Source organism: Ornithorhynchus anatinus, chromosome 16 (genome assembly GCF_004115215.2).
Source record: "Ornithorhynchus anatinus isolate Pmale09 chromosome 16, mOrnAna1.pri.v4, whole genome shotgun sequence".
NCBI lineage: Eukaryota > Metazoa > Chordata > Mammalia > Monotremata > Ornithorhynchidae > Ornithorhynchus > Ornithorhynchus anatinus.
Window position 1 is genome coordinate 9,294,888 of NC_041743.1, and position 16,437 is coordinate 9,311,324.

Below are 16,437 nucleotides of genomic sequence, written 5' to 3' on the forward strand. Positions count from 1 at the left end.
CTGCTGTGTGACCTTGGGCAAGTCACTTCACTTCCTCTGTGCCTCAGTTGCCTCATCTCTAAAATGGGGATTTAGACTGTGAACCCCATGTTGGACAGTGATTGGGTCCAATCTGATTAACTTGTATCTACTCCAGCATTTAGAACAATGCATGGAACTTAGTAAGTGCTTAACAAGTACCATAATAATCATTATTTGTTGAGCACTTAACAGAGCACTGTACTAAGCCCTTGGGAGAGTACAGTTCTGCCAAATCAGCCAACACATTCCCTGCCTATAAGGAGCTTACAGTCCAAAGATGGAGATAGACTTGGGTTTGATGATGATGGTGATGGTATTTAAGTGCTTACTCTGAGCCAAGAACTGTTCTACCTCTTCGGATAGGTGATTCTCTTCTGAACAATTCCCTATTCAATAGTGACTCCCAGAGCTTTCCTAAGTATTTTAGTGGAAGTTCTGCATGGAATTCCCTCCCTTGCTGTTTTTCTTGACATTAACTCTTTTGTCAGATACTCCCCACCCCCTCTCTGGGGCAGGCATTTCAAAGATTGATTCAAGATGACTCAGGATGTCTCCATGTCTCCTCCTCATTCTCCTTTTCCGCCCTCATAGGCTGATGGAAACCAGATCCTTCTACACAGCATACCTGCAGAGGTTGCCTGGAGTCACTAAAGGCCCCTACAGACCGACTGTCTCGCCAGCTTCCCAAGAAACAACCACTCCTATTGTTTGGAGATCAGCAGACAGGTAAGGCCTTCCTCCTCTCCCTCTCATTCCCTACCTGGTTTCCATTCTTCTAAAGATCCCTCCCTCTCTTCCTGGCCTCTCACCTCATCCTCTTCCTTAGGCACCTTCCATGGCCTTATCCTGGCCCCACTGAGAACTCTCTAGGCTGAGCTGCTGCTTGGGTTTGACCTGTTTGTTCGTAATTTCCAGCTCGAAGGAGGTGAGAGCGAGGGTGACCAGTACAGTCCAGAGAGTAGTCATGTCCCAAGGCCAGGTCTGGTTATCAGTGGCATTGGGAACTCTTCACCCCTTAGTCCAAACTCAAAATTCCCAAGGGAATCTTTCTTCTAGCAACCGTCTTGCCCAGGTTAGAGGAAGGAAGGGAAAGTGAAGCAAGGAAATGGGGAAAGTGGTTGGTGTCAGTATAGGTTGATAATCGTTGGCGAGGATGACACAAATAGGGGGCCGGTGTGGCGGATGAGAGTGAATGGTCAAAAGGAGGATAAAACAGGAGGAAAACAGGCCACGGACCTGGGTGGGCCAGAGTCCCCACAGCTGGGACCAAAGGTGGTCAGTTCACCAGCCCCTGTTAACATCAGCAGCTACAGTAGCACATATCATGTACAGAGCACTGTAACAGGCTCCTGGGAGCATAGGATAAGTATTCCTGTCCTGGAGAAGTTTACAGCCTAGTGGGGGAGACAGGGCAGACATTGGTTGCCAAACATTAAATAAGTGAAAGAGTTAAGAGAATAGATGCAAATGGTCAAATACACAAGTAAGCAGATGAGTAAATTGATCCACAGATGGACACAAACATGGCTTCTCTGGGGCCTGATCAGAAGATGGGGGATTCGCCTGGGATGGCCCCTTGGAGGAGGTGGCTTTTTGGAGGCCTTAGAAGTTAGAGAGGGAGGAGATTTGGTGGGATTTAAGGGGAGGGAGTTCCATACAAGTGGACAGGCATGAGTACTGGGTCAGAGATGGGAGTCATGAGAGAAGCACAGTTAAATTAGCTTGAAAGAAGCAAAGGGTGTGACCTGGGATACGGTGGGAGAAGAGAGTGGATAGGTAAGAGGGAGATAGGAGCAAAAGATAACTTTTTGTTTCATTTGAGAAGAAATGGGTAGCCACTGAAGGTTTTTGAGGAGAGGAATAGCACTTTAAGACAATGATCTGAGTGGCTGTTATGAAGACAGCCGGGGACTGGACTCCATAAAGAGGCTGAGAATTACGGACAGAGGGGACTGGGTGGATCTGGGAAGTAAGCCTCTCCCAGAACCCAAATAGAGCAGTTTTGGTCTCTATTCAAGCTTCTCTGAAGGATTTCTGGAGCCTTGATCTGAAAGAGAGGTCCCAGAGAGGCAGTAGGCCAGTGCAGGTCTGCTGGAACCTGTGGCAGGGTGAGTCTCCGAGGAAAGAAGTTTATCCTGTAAGATGGGGTTGAGGTCTACCTTGCATCTCTCCCTCCCCCCTAACAGGCCAACTCAGGGATGATAGCGAAACCGGATGATAAGAAGATCATAAGGCAGTTGACTCCCTTTCTCCACCCTCCTCCCAAAATAGGAGACCCAGGCGGCCCCATCACTGCTAACACTGTCTTTCTCTGTCTGCTCCTTGCCCCCAGCTCCAAGGTGTACATGGCCGACTTGGAGTCCTCGCTGCACTACATCCTGAGGTTGGAGGTGGGAAAGTACCCGGTTCTGACGGGAGAACGCCTGGAGGCTCTGAAAAGTTTTGTGGCAGTCCTGGCCAAGGTGAGCAGCATCTGTGGCCTCACACCTCTCCTTTCAGCTAACAGAGGCTGATGTCTGCCCCTATTTAGGGGGAACGGGGCCTGGGAGTATGTGCGACACCTGTGCTGCTGCAGCTTGGGATACCAGTTGGCCAACAACTCTCGCATCCTCCCGAGACCTTGTCTTCCCTCGTGCTCCATCCCCTCTGCTCTTCGGCTCCAAGGCTGCCATCCCACAGGGGTGGTGGCACTTCCAAGTAGCCAGGAGGGTTTGGGGGAGAGGGTGGGCAGAGGAGCTACTGAGTTTCAAGAGGAAAACATCTTTGGTTGCCCAATCAGGGGATCTTGCCAGGGGACCAGACCAGACACTAGCCGGGAGCCTGACCTCTAAAATCATAGTCCTGGCCACATCGCTTCAAAAACTGTCAACCACACCCCGTTCCTTTCCTCAGAATGCCTAACCAAGATGGCGGCATAGACTCCATGTTTCCTCCTGTCTCCGTGGAACCGGTACCAAGTGTGTGCGTGTGTCTTCCCTCTCCTCCCTCCCCGTCGTTCCCCTAACTCAGCCTCAAGAGCAGCTGCCAAAACAACTGGTCTTAAAGTCTCGAGGCACCGTTGCCAAGAGCTGCTGAGTCAGATGTGGTCTTTGGCTCCCTTCAGAGAGGGCCGCTCGCTGAGTCAGCTCCACTTAGTGCTTCAGCAGTGTGCGATTTGACCAGATGCGACTCCCTGAGCGACTTCCCCGTCTGCCACAGCACATCCTGACCTGGCAGCGGTTGGCTCTGCGTTCTGCGGCACTCGGCTGCCCATCGTCACCGAAATAAATGCGGTGGGAACCATAGAGCTGCTTAGCTTAGTTGGGTTAAACGTTTTCCGTGCCTTTTCACAGCCCAAACCTTGGCCTTTCCAGAGGACAGAGATGGTCCTGTTGAGAGAGGGAAACTGCTTATCTTCTGCTCACGGGGTCCCTGCCCCTGCCCGCGGAAGATTTCACAACCCTGCCCGCCCACCCAACTTGCTTCTTTGGCCCTCTCACTTAGGATATAAGTGAATGTCTCCCAAACTTCCCCCGAGAAGGGCCTTATAGACAGATCTCCTCAACTGATGCTCTCTGGGCACTGGAGTGGAGGGTGCCACAAACTGTCAAGGTCGGAGGGGACATTGTGAGGTCATCTAACCACTCATTCCCCACCTCCTGTAGTTCACTGCTCTATACACAGTAAATGCTCGATTGACATAGGATCACATCTAAGTCATCCTGCCTCAATGAGATTCTGCCCTGATGTTCAGATTTCCCTTGAGAAGAGTTCTCTATCTCCCTTACAAACCCATTCCAATGCCAGGCCACTGCGCAGTCAGGAAATCTTCCGTAGATCCAACCTGAACTGCTGCTCTTCCTTTTCTTACCTCCGTGGCGACACTTTGAGTCAGATAGGGCTTGGACAGAACCAGGAGAGGAAAGAGGTAGTCAAAGTCTCGGGAGGCCCCTGCTTCCAACAGCACAGCCCCAGAAGGGAAATGGGTCCAGTGACTCCACCGTGATTCATTTGGTGCTTGAGCCCCTGAGACTTGTGCTGTGGGAGGGTGGGAATGGATTGGGATTGCCGCCAAATCCAGGGTTCCCCCAGGCGGCGGGGGACCACAGGCCTTTTCCGTTCCCAGAGGCCCCTTAGCTCTGCTAACCATTTCCCCGTGCCTTTAAGGACGCAGCAGGGAAGCTCAAGGGTGGACCAGGCCAAAGAACCCCTGGTTCACTTTCCCACATCCCAGTTCTGTCTAGATTTAATTTGCGTTTGCTTGATGGGAGAAAGAAATACTTTAACTCTCTACCTCCTGGCCCCTGGGGCTGTGTCTGTCCCATCAGTCCACTGATGGCTTCTCCGGGCCCCTTCCTCCTGCCACCTGCCCACGCCCACCCACCCACCCGCCCGCCCAGCCCTTTCCTAGGCTGCCCGCCTGTGCCTGCTACCACTCCCCCCCAACAGGCCACCAGGTGGCGATCTGCCTCTAGAATTTCACTTGTGAGGACGACCACCCCTCTTTTTCCAATCAGCTTCAATTTCCTGACCTCCTTCCTAGCAACGTTTAGTCCCAAGTCAAGGTGGAGCGGAGACCGGAGAGATGCTGCCATTAAAACATAGGCCACCCACTCGTGTAGACTGAGTGTTAACCCGACGTTAGCTAACAGCATTTCTAACCGAACCCGATTTAAGGATTTTGTTTCCAGATCCCAACGTAAGTGGAATCAGATAGAGCTTTCTATGGAGACTGGATTTGAAACAAGCCATCTCAGTTTCCTTCCCCCTTCTACTTGCACATTCCCTTTTGAGTTTTTCTCCCTTATATTTCCCTTCCCTTTTTTGTGCATGTATGTTGTGTGAGTCCTTTGCTCTTTCAACAGCCCTTTTCTTGACATCTCTCTGCTTTTTCTCTCCACCTTCCTTTCTCAATCTCAGTGGTATTTATTGGGCAGTTACTCTGGGCAGAGCACTTAGTAAGTGGTTGGGGGAGAACACAGTACAATAGAGTTGGCAGATATTCCCTGTCCATGGGAAGCTTAAGCTCTGGTGTATGTGTGTGTGTTTGTGTTGCCTGCTGTGTGTCTTCCTCTTCCTTTTCCTCCCTCTGTCCCTCCCTCCCTGGAGTTCTTGTGGTTTAAAAGTGCTGATACTAATCGGATTTGAGTTGACTTATTGTCAAAGTAGCTTTTCATCCTCCCGAGGGACTATTGGAGTTACCATCAAGATTTAGATCTTGGCCATGAGCCCACTGGGCTGCCTTGCTTCTGAAGGGCTGACAGGCAGCCCCTGGAATTCCAATGAAGATGTCCCTCCTGAATTCAGATAGACCCCTAAATGGAGATGAAGAGCCTGACTCTGCTCTTGCTATGAGCTCTTTCCCACCGTCCCATCACTCACATTCCCAGTGTGGAAAGTTCGGCCCATTAAACCGGGACCCATGTTAGACAGAACCTCTACATCTAGAGGGAGCAGGATCTAGTAGAAAGAACATGGGTTCTGATGCCAGCTCTACCACTGGCCTGCTCTGTGACCTTGGGTAAGTCACTTAACCTCTGTGCCTCAGTTTCCTCATCTGTAAAAGGGTGATCATAAATACCTGCCTTTCACTATCTCACAGGGATATATGATGACAAAAAAAAATGAAGTGAGTAATCGGTAAGTGCTTTGGAAAATGAAAACACTATATAAATTCAAGAGGAGCAGTAGGGTCTAGTAGAAAAAGCACGGTTCTGTGAGTCAGAGGACCTGCTCTGTGACCTTGGGGAAGTCACTTATCTTCTCTGTGCCTCAGTCCCCTCACCTACAAAATGGGGATTCAATACCTGCTCTCCCTCCTATTTAAAGTGTGAGCCACAAGTGAGACCCGATTAACATGTATCTACCCCAACACTCAATACAAGGCTTGGCACATAGTAAGTACTTAGCAAATACCACAGTTTTTAATTTTCTAAATTCCTCTTTATAGTGACCCTGCCTGAGGGGGACTTGAACTGCAGGTGCCAAGGGAGTCCTGGTTCCAGAGTACCTCTCTCCGTTGCCTAAGGGCAGAGACCCTGACTGCCTTGTGTGTGATTTCTTTGCTCAGCCTTTGAAGTATTTTTATCCCATCCTTCTAGCCTTTTGCCCTGAAGTTACCCTGCCATGGGCCCCGGAGATTGGCTAAGCCTTATACAGGTGACTGAGAAGAGTGTGTAGAGGGACTACTGATTCTGCCCTGGGCATTGTTGTCCATAGAGTTGATTTGTGATCAGAAACCCTCTATTCTTAGCAGGTCCTTGTTCCCACTAGTCTCCATGGGCTCCAGTGCCTTTATCCTTGGAGAGACGGGACCGGGCTGTATTAGACGATATGGTTCATGCTCCCTTCCATCTTGCTTCTTGTTGCAGTATTTCCCTGGGCGGCCTTTGGTTCAGAACTTCCTGCAAGAGCTGAATAAATGGTTGAAGGATCAGAGGCGGCAGAAAATTCTGTACAGCACCTTTGAGGCGGTCCTGACCAGGAGGAAGGAGGTGAGTCTCTTGGGTCCTTCACATCTTTCCTTCCAGCCCTCACTGTTCATCGACTCAGAGAACCAGGTTCTCTAGCTCAGAAGGAAATTAAATTGATCTAGCACAATTTGCTCATCTCAAAGTCATGTTTGTGGCTTTCTAGTATCCTAGACCCTCCTAGGTGTTTACAAAATTATTGTTCACAGATTTGTACTGGTGTCTTTTCAGGTGTCAGGGCTAAGGCCACCTGTATCCTCCTGTTTCCCTTCTTAAAGACAGGACTAGCATTTACTCTCTCCCAATCCCTAAAGACATCACTCACTCTCCAGAAGCCCTCAAAAGTAATGGCTGGTGGGTCTCTGATACCATCTGCTAATTTCTTCAACATCCTGGGATGTTTTTCATTGGTCCCCATTTTTCTGGATCCAATTTTCTAGATACTTCCAACTATTTTTTTCTCCCTATTCTAATTTAACTTTCCCATCTTCCAGCAAAAAAAACTTGCTTTCTTCAACTGATGTTTGATCTTTTTCTAAAAGACACAGGGAAAGAACCCTGAGAGGCAGCGTGGCTCAGTGGAAAGAGCATGGGCTTTGGAGTCATAGGTCATGGGTTCGAATCCCGGCTCCACCACTTGTCAGCTGTGTGACTTTGGGCAAGTCATTTAACTTCTTGGTGCCTCAGTTACCTCATCTGTAAAATGGGGATTAGAACTGTGAGCCCCAAGTGGGACAACCTGATTCCCTTGTGTCTACCCCAGCGCTTAGAACAGTGCTCGGCACATAGTAAGCGCTTAACAAATACCAACATTATTAAAGAACCCATTAAGAACTCATGCCTTTACAGAGTCACTAGCTATCATCCCTCTTTCCTGCTTTCGTAATGTTCCCCTGGCTTTCCTTCTTTGCCTTCTATAGTTGAAGATTTTTTTTGACCTGTTATACATCCTCTAGTGTTCTAGCTTTTCTGCTCTTGCCCCTAAACCATTATGCTGTTTATCCTCCTTTGCAGAGATCTGGTCTAATTCCAATTTTTATAGCTTCCCCATGTGTCCTGCAGACCTTTGCAGAGTTTTAGATTCAGTCCCTTTGGCCACTTGTTAACCTCTTCTTCTGAACTGGTACAGTTTTCCCAGAGAGGGAAAAGTTAGGGGTTTTAGGCAACCCATCCAGACAATAAGGAGGACAGCCATCACATCCCTCGGTGCTTCAGTTGGAGACAGAATACTGGACTGGATAGAGAATGGGTATGACTCATGATGGGCCTGCTTCTTGCTTCAGATTTTCTCTTAGGGTCTTGAATTACCATCCTATTGTGATTGTGTCAGCCAAGGTTTCCATTGTGACTAATTCTTCCCATTTAGTAAGAACTGAATCAAGAAGAGCATGTGCCCTTGCTGATTCCTCTACTTTTTGGATTAGAAAATTGTTCCCGAGCAATCCAGAAACCTGTTAGAAAATTTGGGACTTGTGGAATTGGTTTTTCAACTGATTTCCAGATATTGAAAGTCTCTGAACACCTCCAGACCCAAGAAGGGCTTATCTACTTTCTCCTGAGCTGGAAGTCTGTCAGAGACTCCTGTCACCTGTTGTCTTAGCCCAAAGACACTCACAAGAGTGGCCACTCTCTCTTGTTTCCAGGGGCCTCTCAGCTGGTGAGACTCTTCTGAATGTCAAGACAACTCCTCTACCCACTCTTCCTACCTGCCTTTTCCTAAAAGTTGATAGATACCCTTAACCCACCATGCCCATTGGAAGTTTTTTGACCTGGGGACAACCAAACTGGACCCTTAACTGAGGTGCCAGTGGCCCTTGTTCATTGGCAGGCTCTGCCCAGCAGCATTTTCAGTCACTCCTGGTGGCCCCGCCCTCATTACCCTTTGCTACCTTATCCCTTCTGGACTTTCCTAGATCTGTTCTGGAGTTCAGGTGGGCTTCCCCCAGTGCCAATTGCCCTTTACTCTTTGCTTTCTTCTCTCCGAAGGCCCCATCTCCTCTAGAGTTGGAAGGAGTGAAGGGGAGCCCTCTGTCTTGTCCAATTTGGACCATTTTGGGGTGGGTCTGGATGGAAGGTATTGGGGGTAGTGTGGGGGGAAAGAGAGACTCTTGCTGTTGTTTGCTTCTCTTCTCTCTGATGCTAACCAGCCTTTCCTCCCTCTCCCCTCAGGGAAACGTTCTGACTAACAAGGTGACCTGGGTTGGCTGTCAGGGAAGCAAGCCCCAGTTCCGCGGCTTTCCCTGTTCCCTCTGGATCCTCTTCCACTTCCTGACGGTGCAGGCAGCTCAGCACACCAAGTACTCCCTGCCGAACACACGTAAACACCACGCCCCTTCCCCTGGCACTCCTACTTCTGAGGTGGGCGGGGGGATTGGCTCTCCTCACAGCAGGCCCTCTGTGTGTAGGTGGGGAGCAGAGTGGGCAGGTAGGATGGGGGCTGGCTTATGAACCTCTGCTCAACCTGCAGGCATCTCCTGAGTTAAATCAGTAGCCCTGGGGCTTGGCTGTGAGGAAGTGGGGGCAGATTGGTGTGAGTGCACCAGCCTGACCCGTAAGGGGCAGTGTGGTAAGGCCTTCATTGCTGGGGAGGAAGTCCCCCTGTGCCTTTCCTTTCCCTTCAGGGAAACTGTACCTTTCTGTGCACCCCCTAAATCCCTCCATGGAGTGTGGCCTTTTGAGCCCATGTGACTTTGAGGGCTGTTCCTATCACCTCAGCCCTTCCTGATCTCCCCATCACCTATAAGGGGCTTCTTCCAGCCTGCCCCCACAGTTCCCTTGAACCCCCTGCTCCTTCCAGGGACTGTATTTCCTCCTGGACTGGGACTCTTGGGGCACTTTTGGCCCAGACTGAATAGGAATCTGAGACCAGCTAGGACGCGGGGAGAGGGCTGAAAGGGAGGATGAATGTGGCTGCTCGATTTGAGGAGCCACTCGGCTCTGACAGTGCTCTGCACACAGTAAATGCTCAATAAGTACTGTTGGTCAGTTGACTGGCAGAGCTATCCCCCAATCACTCCAGAGCTGCTCTCTTGAAGCAGGAGGAATCCTGGAGCAGGAAGGGTCCTGGAAGTGGGGAAAATGCTTAATCTACTCAGAAGAGAGAATTGTTTTGTCTCACTTAAAGGTCCTCAGAAAGTGACTCCATATCTACATTTGGTAGCCTGAGGTCCCTGGTCCCTCCACAATCTCTGATCTCCATCTCAACCAAAGTCTGCTCAAGGGGCAGTAGAAAGAAGATTCTGAGGGTCAGGGAGCAAGGGGAGAGATGCGCGGGGCCCAGTGTGACTGCCGTAGCAGCGGGCCTGGGGGCTGGGGAGGCGGAGAGGAGCAGGGTCAGCCCAGCCGCTCCTGTCCACGCAGACCCCCAGGAGGTCCTCAGTGCCATCCGGGGCTACGTGCGCTTCTTCTTTGGCTGCCGCGACTGCGCCGCCCACTTCGAGGAGATGGCTGCTGCCTCTATGGACCGGGTGAAGAGTCAGGATGAGGCCATCCTCTGGCTCTGGTCCCGGCACAACCAGGTCAACTCTCGCCTGGCAGGTGAGGAGCCAATGGGAGGGTATGGGGCAGAGGCCACTCGGGTAGCTAAGGCCAGTGTCCGAGGAGCCCAGAGGAGAACCTGCTTTTGAAAGCAGGGCATGGGCAGCAAGGGGTTAACTAAGCCGGTTGCCAGAGAGGGTGGGGGAGGGCTGGGATTGGGATCCTCTTGGGGGAAGCTGGAGGTTAAAAGACCTGAGAGCAGAGCAGCAGATGGGGCTGAGATGCAGCCTAAATCTTGTCTGGCCTCCTCCTCCCTCCACCGGAGGGGGAGCTTGTACCAGCTTGTGCCCTCCCACCGCCGCCCCCCACCACTTGTCACCAAATGCTCCATTTGGCCAGTCACTCCTCAGGGACCCCGCAGGGGGTGGCCCCTGCTCCCCAATCTTCCCTCCTCCCCCACAACGGCAGCAGGTCTGATCCTGCCGCTCGTTCGGAGGGAGCCGATCCTCTGCTGGGAGAGAGCGAGCGGATCCTCTGCTAGGAGGGAGTGTCGTGGACTAGGGGCTGGGGCAAACCAGCCAGATCCCGTTGTAGATGTGGTCTCTTCCCTGGATGGGACTTTAACTCGCACTTCTTCGCAGAACCAGAAGCCTCACCCACCTCCACCCCCAGGGTCAGAGGTGGGAGAGAGAAGTAGTGTGGCTCAGTGGAAAGAGCCCGGGCTCGGGAGTCAGAGATCAGGGGTTTGAGTCCCGGATCTGCCACTTGTCAGCTATGTGACTGTGGGCAAGTCACTTCACTTCTCTGGGCCTCAGTTACCTCATCTGTAAAATGGGGATTAAGGCTGTGAGCCTCATGTGGGACAACCTGATGACCCTGCATCTCCCCCAGCGCTTAGATCAGTGCTCTGCACATAGTAAGCGCTTAAGAAATACCAACATTATTATCATCCTCTTTTTGTGGCGGGGGTGGGTTGGGGGTGGGGAATGAGGACTTTCTAAGGTTTCTGAAGTCATTTGGGCTTTTAGGCAGCAATCCCAGTGGGTGAGAGTGCTTGGGGGATTACTGGGGGACAGGCCTGGCTCCTCCAGTGACTTAGTCTGTCAATCTCCTTGACCTCCTTGCACCTCAAAACGTATTCTGTAGAAATTGCCTAGTGGAAAGAGCATGGGCCCAGGAGTCAGAGGGCCTGTGTTCCAATCCTCTGTCATGTGCCTGCTGAGTAACCTTGGGCAGGGTCACTTAACTTCTCTGGGCTTCAGATTCCTCATCTGTAAAATGAGGATCCAATACCTGTTCTCCTTCTGACTTAGACTTTGAGCCCCCATCCGTGGATCTCATATCTGCCCAGTGCTTAGTGCAGTGCTTGGTACATAGTAAGCATTTAGCAAATGCCACAGTTACTTTTATTATTCTGTGAGGCAACTTAGGTCATATCAGGGGAAAGTAGCTTTGTCCATCTCCTGTAGGAGGGGGAAGCCTATTGATGTCATTGCCTAGGAAGAATTGATGATCTTTCCATAGGGAACAGATCTAGGCTGAGGGGTGACCATTTGCAAAACAGGAGACAATCAATCAATGATATTTATTAATCCCTTACTTTGTGCAGATCTCTGTACTATGCACTTGGGAGAGAACACTACAACAGGGTTGGTAGACACATTGGTAGACACATTTGCTGCACCCAAAAAGTTTAGTTTACAGTCACTAATAGCACACCCTAAAAGTCCAACTCTCCCTTCCAACACTACTTGTCACCTTCACCTCTTCAGCTTGTTGGAAGCCAGAGGCTCGGTCCTGCATCCTGTCCACCTTTCTCCAAGAGAGTCAAACTCTCTCCCCAGCCAGGCCATTGCCAGATCTTCCAGCAAGGAGCCAATGGGACTCGTTTGAGTTTCTTTGCTTCTCCCCACCCCTGCCCAGACTTTAGCGGAGGAGCAGTGAAGGCTGAAGTGGCCAAGGGGAAAGCAATGGGAGAGAGGAGGAGGAGGAAGCAAAAGGTTGGAGGTGATTGGCTGCTGGGAATGGGCAGCGATCGGGAGCGCCCTCTGAAGGGAAGGGGCTGTATAAATCTAGTGGAGTCAAGTGTGTTTCCCTGTTGGGCCAGGTCACATCCTCTGTATGCTTGGATCTCTCCCCAGGTGCACCCAGCGAGGACCCCAGGTTCCCCAAGATACAGTGGCCACCACGCAGCCTCTGTGCCCCATGCCATAATGAGTTGCGGGGGGAGCCAGTATGGGACCTGGGTGCCATTCTCAACTTCTTCAAGGCCCACTTCTCTCCGGGCAACATCGCCAGTGACTATGCTCAGCCCCTGCCAGCCCGGGGAAGGCGGCACTCAGTAGGGGAGAGAGAAAGGAAGGAGATGGAGGAGGATTTGACCACAGCAACACAAGCTTGGTCCCCAAGCCACACCGAGAAACCAGAGGGGACATTCCAAACTGAGGAGGGAAGGGAGCCAGTGATGGAAAGATCGGTCCTGGGTACAGAGAGGCGTGGGTCCCACCAACCCCAGCGACCCAGAATCATACGGATGAGTACAAAGGCCCAGGAGGAGGAAGAGGAGGAGGAAATCGTGGACTTGGATGCCTTCACCAGGGATCTCTACAAGCGTGAGACCCAGCCAGGAGCGTCTGTCATGACATTACCCCGGCAGCAGTTGCCACAGGGCCGGCGACTGAGCAAGAGGGACACAGTGCCCCTGCTGCTGGAGGGGGAGGGAGAGGAGGAGGAGGAGAAGAGCCTCCTTAAATATGCAGCGGCTTTGAAGAGGCTGAAGCAGCAGGGCCAGGGAGCCAAGCAGCTGGCCAGCATCCTTGAGGGAAAAGAGGGGGTCAAAGCCCCGCTGGGTGGCCTATGGCTGCGGTTGCTAGGGGGGGACTTCTCTCTCCTGGATATCAGCCTCTGCATTGGGCTTTACTTCCTGTCCTCCATGTGCTTGCTGGGCATGTACGCTTACTTCCGACTCAGAATGAGGGTCCGCAAGGGCCGGGCCAGCTACCCCCTCAGCGTGAGCTGCCGAGATTGAGGAGAGGCAAGGCAACCCCCAATTTCTTTGGTGGTGGAGTCCAGAGAGCTGGGGAGCAAGTTACCTGCTACTTCAATTTCCGGCTGGAAGGGTCGGGGGGTGACCTTTGGAAATGGGGTTGGGGGCACGACAGGCGTGGCAAAGAGGGGTGGGTGTGTGGGGGAGGGAGAAGGCTGGTTCAGTAGTTGGACAGCAGGAAAGCTTGGGGTGGTCAGAAGTCCTGGCCTTCCTCATTCAGTAACCACAGCCTCCTGTCCTGAGACCTTTTTCGGAGATCTTGACTTCTTGGGAGAACGGGGCTGAAGGCGGGTAGAGTCCATGAGCCGAGCTGCTCCACCATTCCCCGGACAACGGGGTTGGGGAAAAAAACAGTGCTGCTGCCTCCATCTTCCCTGACCCTCAGCAGCAGACTAGGACTACTGATGCCACTGCTGCTCATTGGCCAATCCCGGGATTGGGGGCTGGGAGGGCTGAGCCTCCTGCCTACATGGGATGGGAAGAATGGGGACTCCAAAGGTTTGTCTGTGGCCCAGGGTTGGAGAGTGCCCCCCCCCCCCCCCACTTCCTGCCTCAGGATCTCTCGTAGCACTTTAGAGCTCTCTCTGGGCTTCTCCATCCCTGGGCACGAGGTGAGGACTGTGGGGTGAATACCTGACCAGGCACAAGGGCTCAGGAAGTCAGGTTTGGGGGTAAATGGGGCCATGTGATTTCACTGGTTTGATTCTGGGTAGTCTGCAGGCACGGCTGATCCTGAGCGAGGGAAGCTTGAGGGACCTGGAGAAGGGTTCTGTGGTGAGGTGGGGGTCTATGGTACAGGGCCACTCGCCTTGGATTTCTCCTTCTCTTCACGGCTCACTGGCTCCAGGCCATCCCCTGCAGGACAAGCAAGCTGGGGCAAGGGAAAACCATCTGCCGTCCACCTCTGTGTCTGGTGTCTATGGAGGCAAGGGGCTTTGCATTGGGAATGGGGTGGAGGGGGAGGGAACGGGATTGAAATCCAGAGACCACCCTATATTTACCCCTCTCAGTCATCTGGGGTCACTTTTGGTGTTTGTGGAATAAATTTTTTTTGTTAAGACTAGCATTTGCTTCAGACTGTAGCCTGGACAGAGCTCTAGCACCGTCATCCCCATCCTCAGTAAATGGCAACTATAGACCCAACTGCCCTCCTACACCAGACCCGCCTCCTGCCCCACCCCAGGAACCTGGAGGGTGACACTGGGGCTCCCCAAATCCCCGTGTACCTGGGTGTCTTTGATTTTATAGGGAACGACCGGGGAGGATGGAGATATCCATGGGGCTGGACTCCACTAACCCTAAATGTAAATACAGGCTGGTTGTGGTCCCTTCCTCCTCAATTTCTTCCCAGGATTAATGAGATACCCTGTAAATTTCAAGATGTTCCTTTTGTCTTTTCTCCCCTTTTCTCCCCAGCCTCCTGGCTTTCTGCCCCTGCTCTTTCACTTTAACTTCTTGGCCAGGCCCCACCCCTAATGGCCACACCCTGTTCCCTTCCAGCTCTTTAACCCTCATTATAAATCATTCAGGAAAATGGTTGTTTTTGAGAGCCGGAGGCCAGGCCATCTGCTCTTCAGGCCCTATTGGTCAATCCGCCTCTAACATTCGATGGGATTACACTGGACTCCCCTAATCCCAACCCTCCCTCTGCCGCAAGGATTTGCAGGGATTACAGGCTGGTTGATAATAAACTTCATTAAGGGGGGCGGTTGGTGTCAATCCGATTTGGACTTTTTTCTTGACATCTTCACTCTGCTTAGATTTGTGGCTTTGCCCTGGCCAGTGCAGGCCGAGCTGAGAGGAAAGGACAGCATCCCTCCTGGGAAGTAGAATCTGAAGATCCTGAAGTGCCGCCCCCAAGATGGGGGAAGGAAGAATCTGTTGTCCTTTACTCTTGTCTCCAGATTTCCCTTCTTCCTACTTCTCACGCTTCGAGGAGCAGCGTGGCTCAGTGGAAAGAGCACGGGCTTGGGAGTCAGAGGTCATGAGTTCTAATCCCGACTCTGCCACTAGTCAGCTGTGTGACTTTGGACAAGTCACTTCACATCTCTGTGCCTCAGTTACCTCATCTGTAAAATGGGGATTGACTGCGAGCCCACATAAGACAACCTGATGACCTTGTATCCCTCCCCAGCGCTTAGAACAGTGCTTTGCACATAGTGCTTAAAACCAAATACCATCATTATTATTATTCTCAGAACCATTTCTCTTTCCCATTCTGACTCCTTCCTTGGGTCTCTCCACCCTTCTATCCCATGGGTTCTAGTTACCGTCCCCTCCCCCATCAGCCCACTGTCCCATCTGGGCCCCTTCACCCTTCCGTCTTCATTAGTGACCACAGCCACCTCATAGTCCTTCCTGCTGCAGTTCACCAGTCTTAGGGGAAACGGGCTCTTGGGTGGGCTGTAGAACACTAGTGAAGCTGCTGTCTCTCTAACTTTCCTTTGGTGCTGCTGAGGCAGAGAAGGAGGGGATCAGAAATCTGTGATTCCCCTATCCCTCTTCCCAGCTGGGGAAATTTCAGTCTACTGGATTGAAAGCTTGGGGCAGAGTACGAAAGAGGGAAGGTTGGTGGTCCTGGGTTTTCATCTGTGCCTTTGGTATCCACCATGTGTAATTATAATTTTGCATGGGGATACAAGGGAGGAGAGTGAGCATGCCCCAAGCCTGTAAATGGGGAGTAGACAGATCTCCCCCTCCCAGCTGCGAAGCTTCAGTCTCCGCAGCTCTGACTGATAAACTGGTGGGTGGTCCCTCCTTGGTAGCAGGGCTGCTGCCGCCTTTCACCTTGATTTCCCCAGGGCTCTTGTCATCAATAAACACCAGGCTTCAATCCCACCAGCTGCTCCCCTCCCCCACCAAGTCTGCCAGTCCAGGGACCTGGAGGCCGCTGGTCTTGGCAATGAAAATGCCCGTAGTTCTGCTCCATGCATCAGAGACCCCCACGAGCCCCAGAGTGCTAGGAGCCCACTGGACCTTGCCTGGCTTTGTCTCTTTGCCTCACCACGGGCAGCTGAGCTGAGAAACCAGGCAGATCCTGTCAACAGGAGGCTGTTTCCCTCTTAAACTGTAACGCAGCTCAATTGCTTACTCGGCAAGTAGAGGGGATAAAGGATTTTTCCCCTTGTTTCTGCTCTGTGTTCCTGCTAAGGAAAAAGCACGGGCAATTGAAATTCCAAGGTGGCTGAGGGCAAAGGTTCTGGGTGCACTCGTGGCTTGCTGAGGGCATGTCAAGCTAGCAACTGTCCCAAAAGCCCACCCTCAGTGGGCAAGCCACAACACTCATTGTGGGAAGGGGATGCATGAGGCAGAGTTGTGCAAGTTGTGGGTTCCATGTGGCCCTCTGTATTCCTCTCCTGCCCCCACAACCACGGTCACTGGCTCTGCCACTACCTTCCAACTGGTTAGTGGAGCAAAGAAGAGATGTTGGAAAAACCATTGCAC

General features: G+C 51.9%; 1 protein-coding gene across 1 annotated transcript in view; it reads left to right on the plus strand.

The window, feature by feature from the left end:
* QSOX1 (quiescin sulfhydryl oxidase 1) overlaps positions 1–14,056 on the plus strand; it is a 42,867-nt gene extending 28,811 nt beyond the window's left edge. Inside the window, exons 9-14 of the mRNA XM_029080970.1 lie at positions 613–747; positions 2,354–2,483; positions 6,372–6,494; positions 8,640–8,787; positions 9,831–10,007; positions 12,089–14,056. Coding sequence (XP_028936803.1) covers positions 613–747; positions 2,354–2,483; positions 6,372–6,494; positions 8,640–8,787; positions 9,831–10,007; positions 12,089–12,975 — 1,600 coding nt within the window. The 3' untranslated portion in view covers positions 12,976–14,056. The remainder of the gene's footprint in view (positions 1–612; positions 748–2,353; positions 2,484–6,371; positions 6,495–8,639; positions 8,788–9,830; positions 10,008–12,088) is intronic.
* The last annotated feature ends 2,381 nt before the right edge of the window (positions 14,057–16,437 follow it).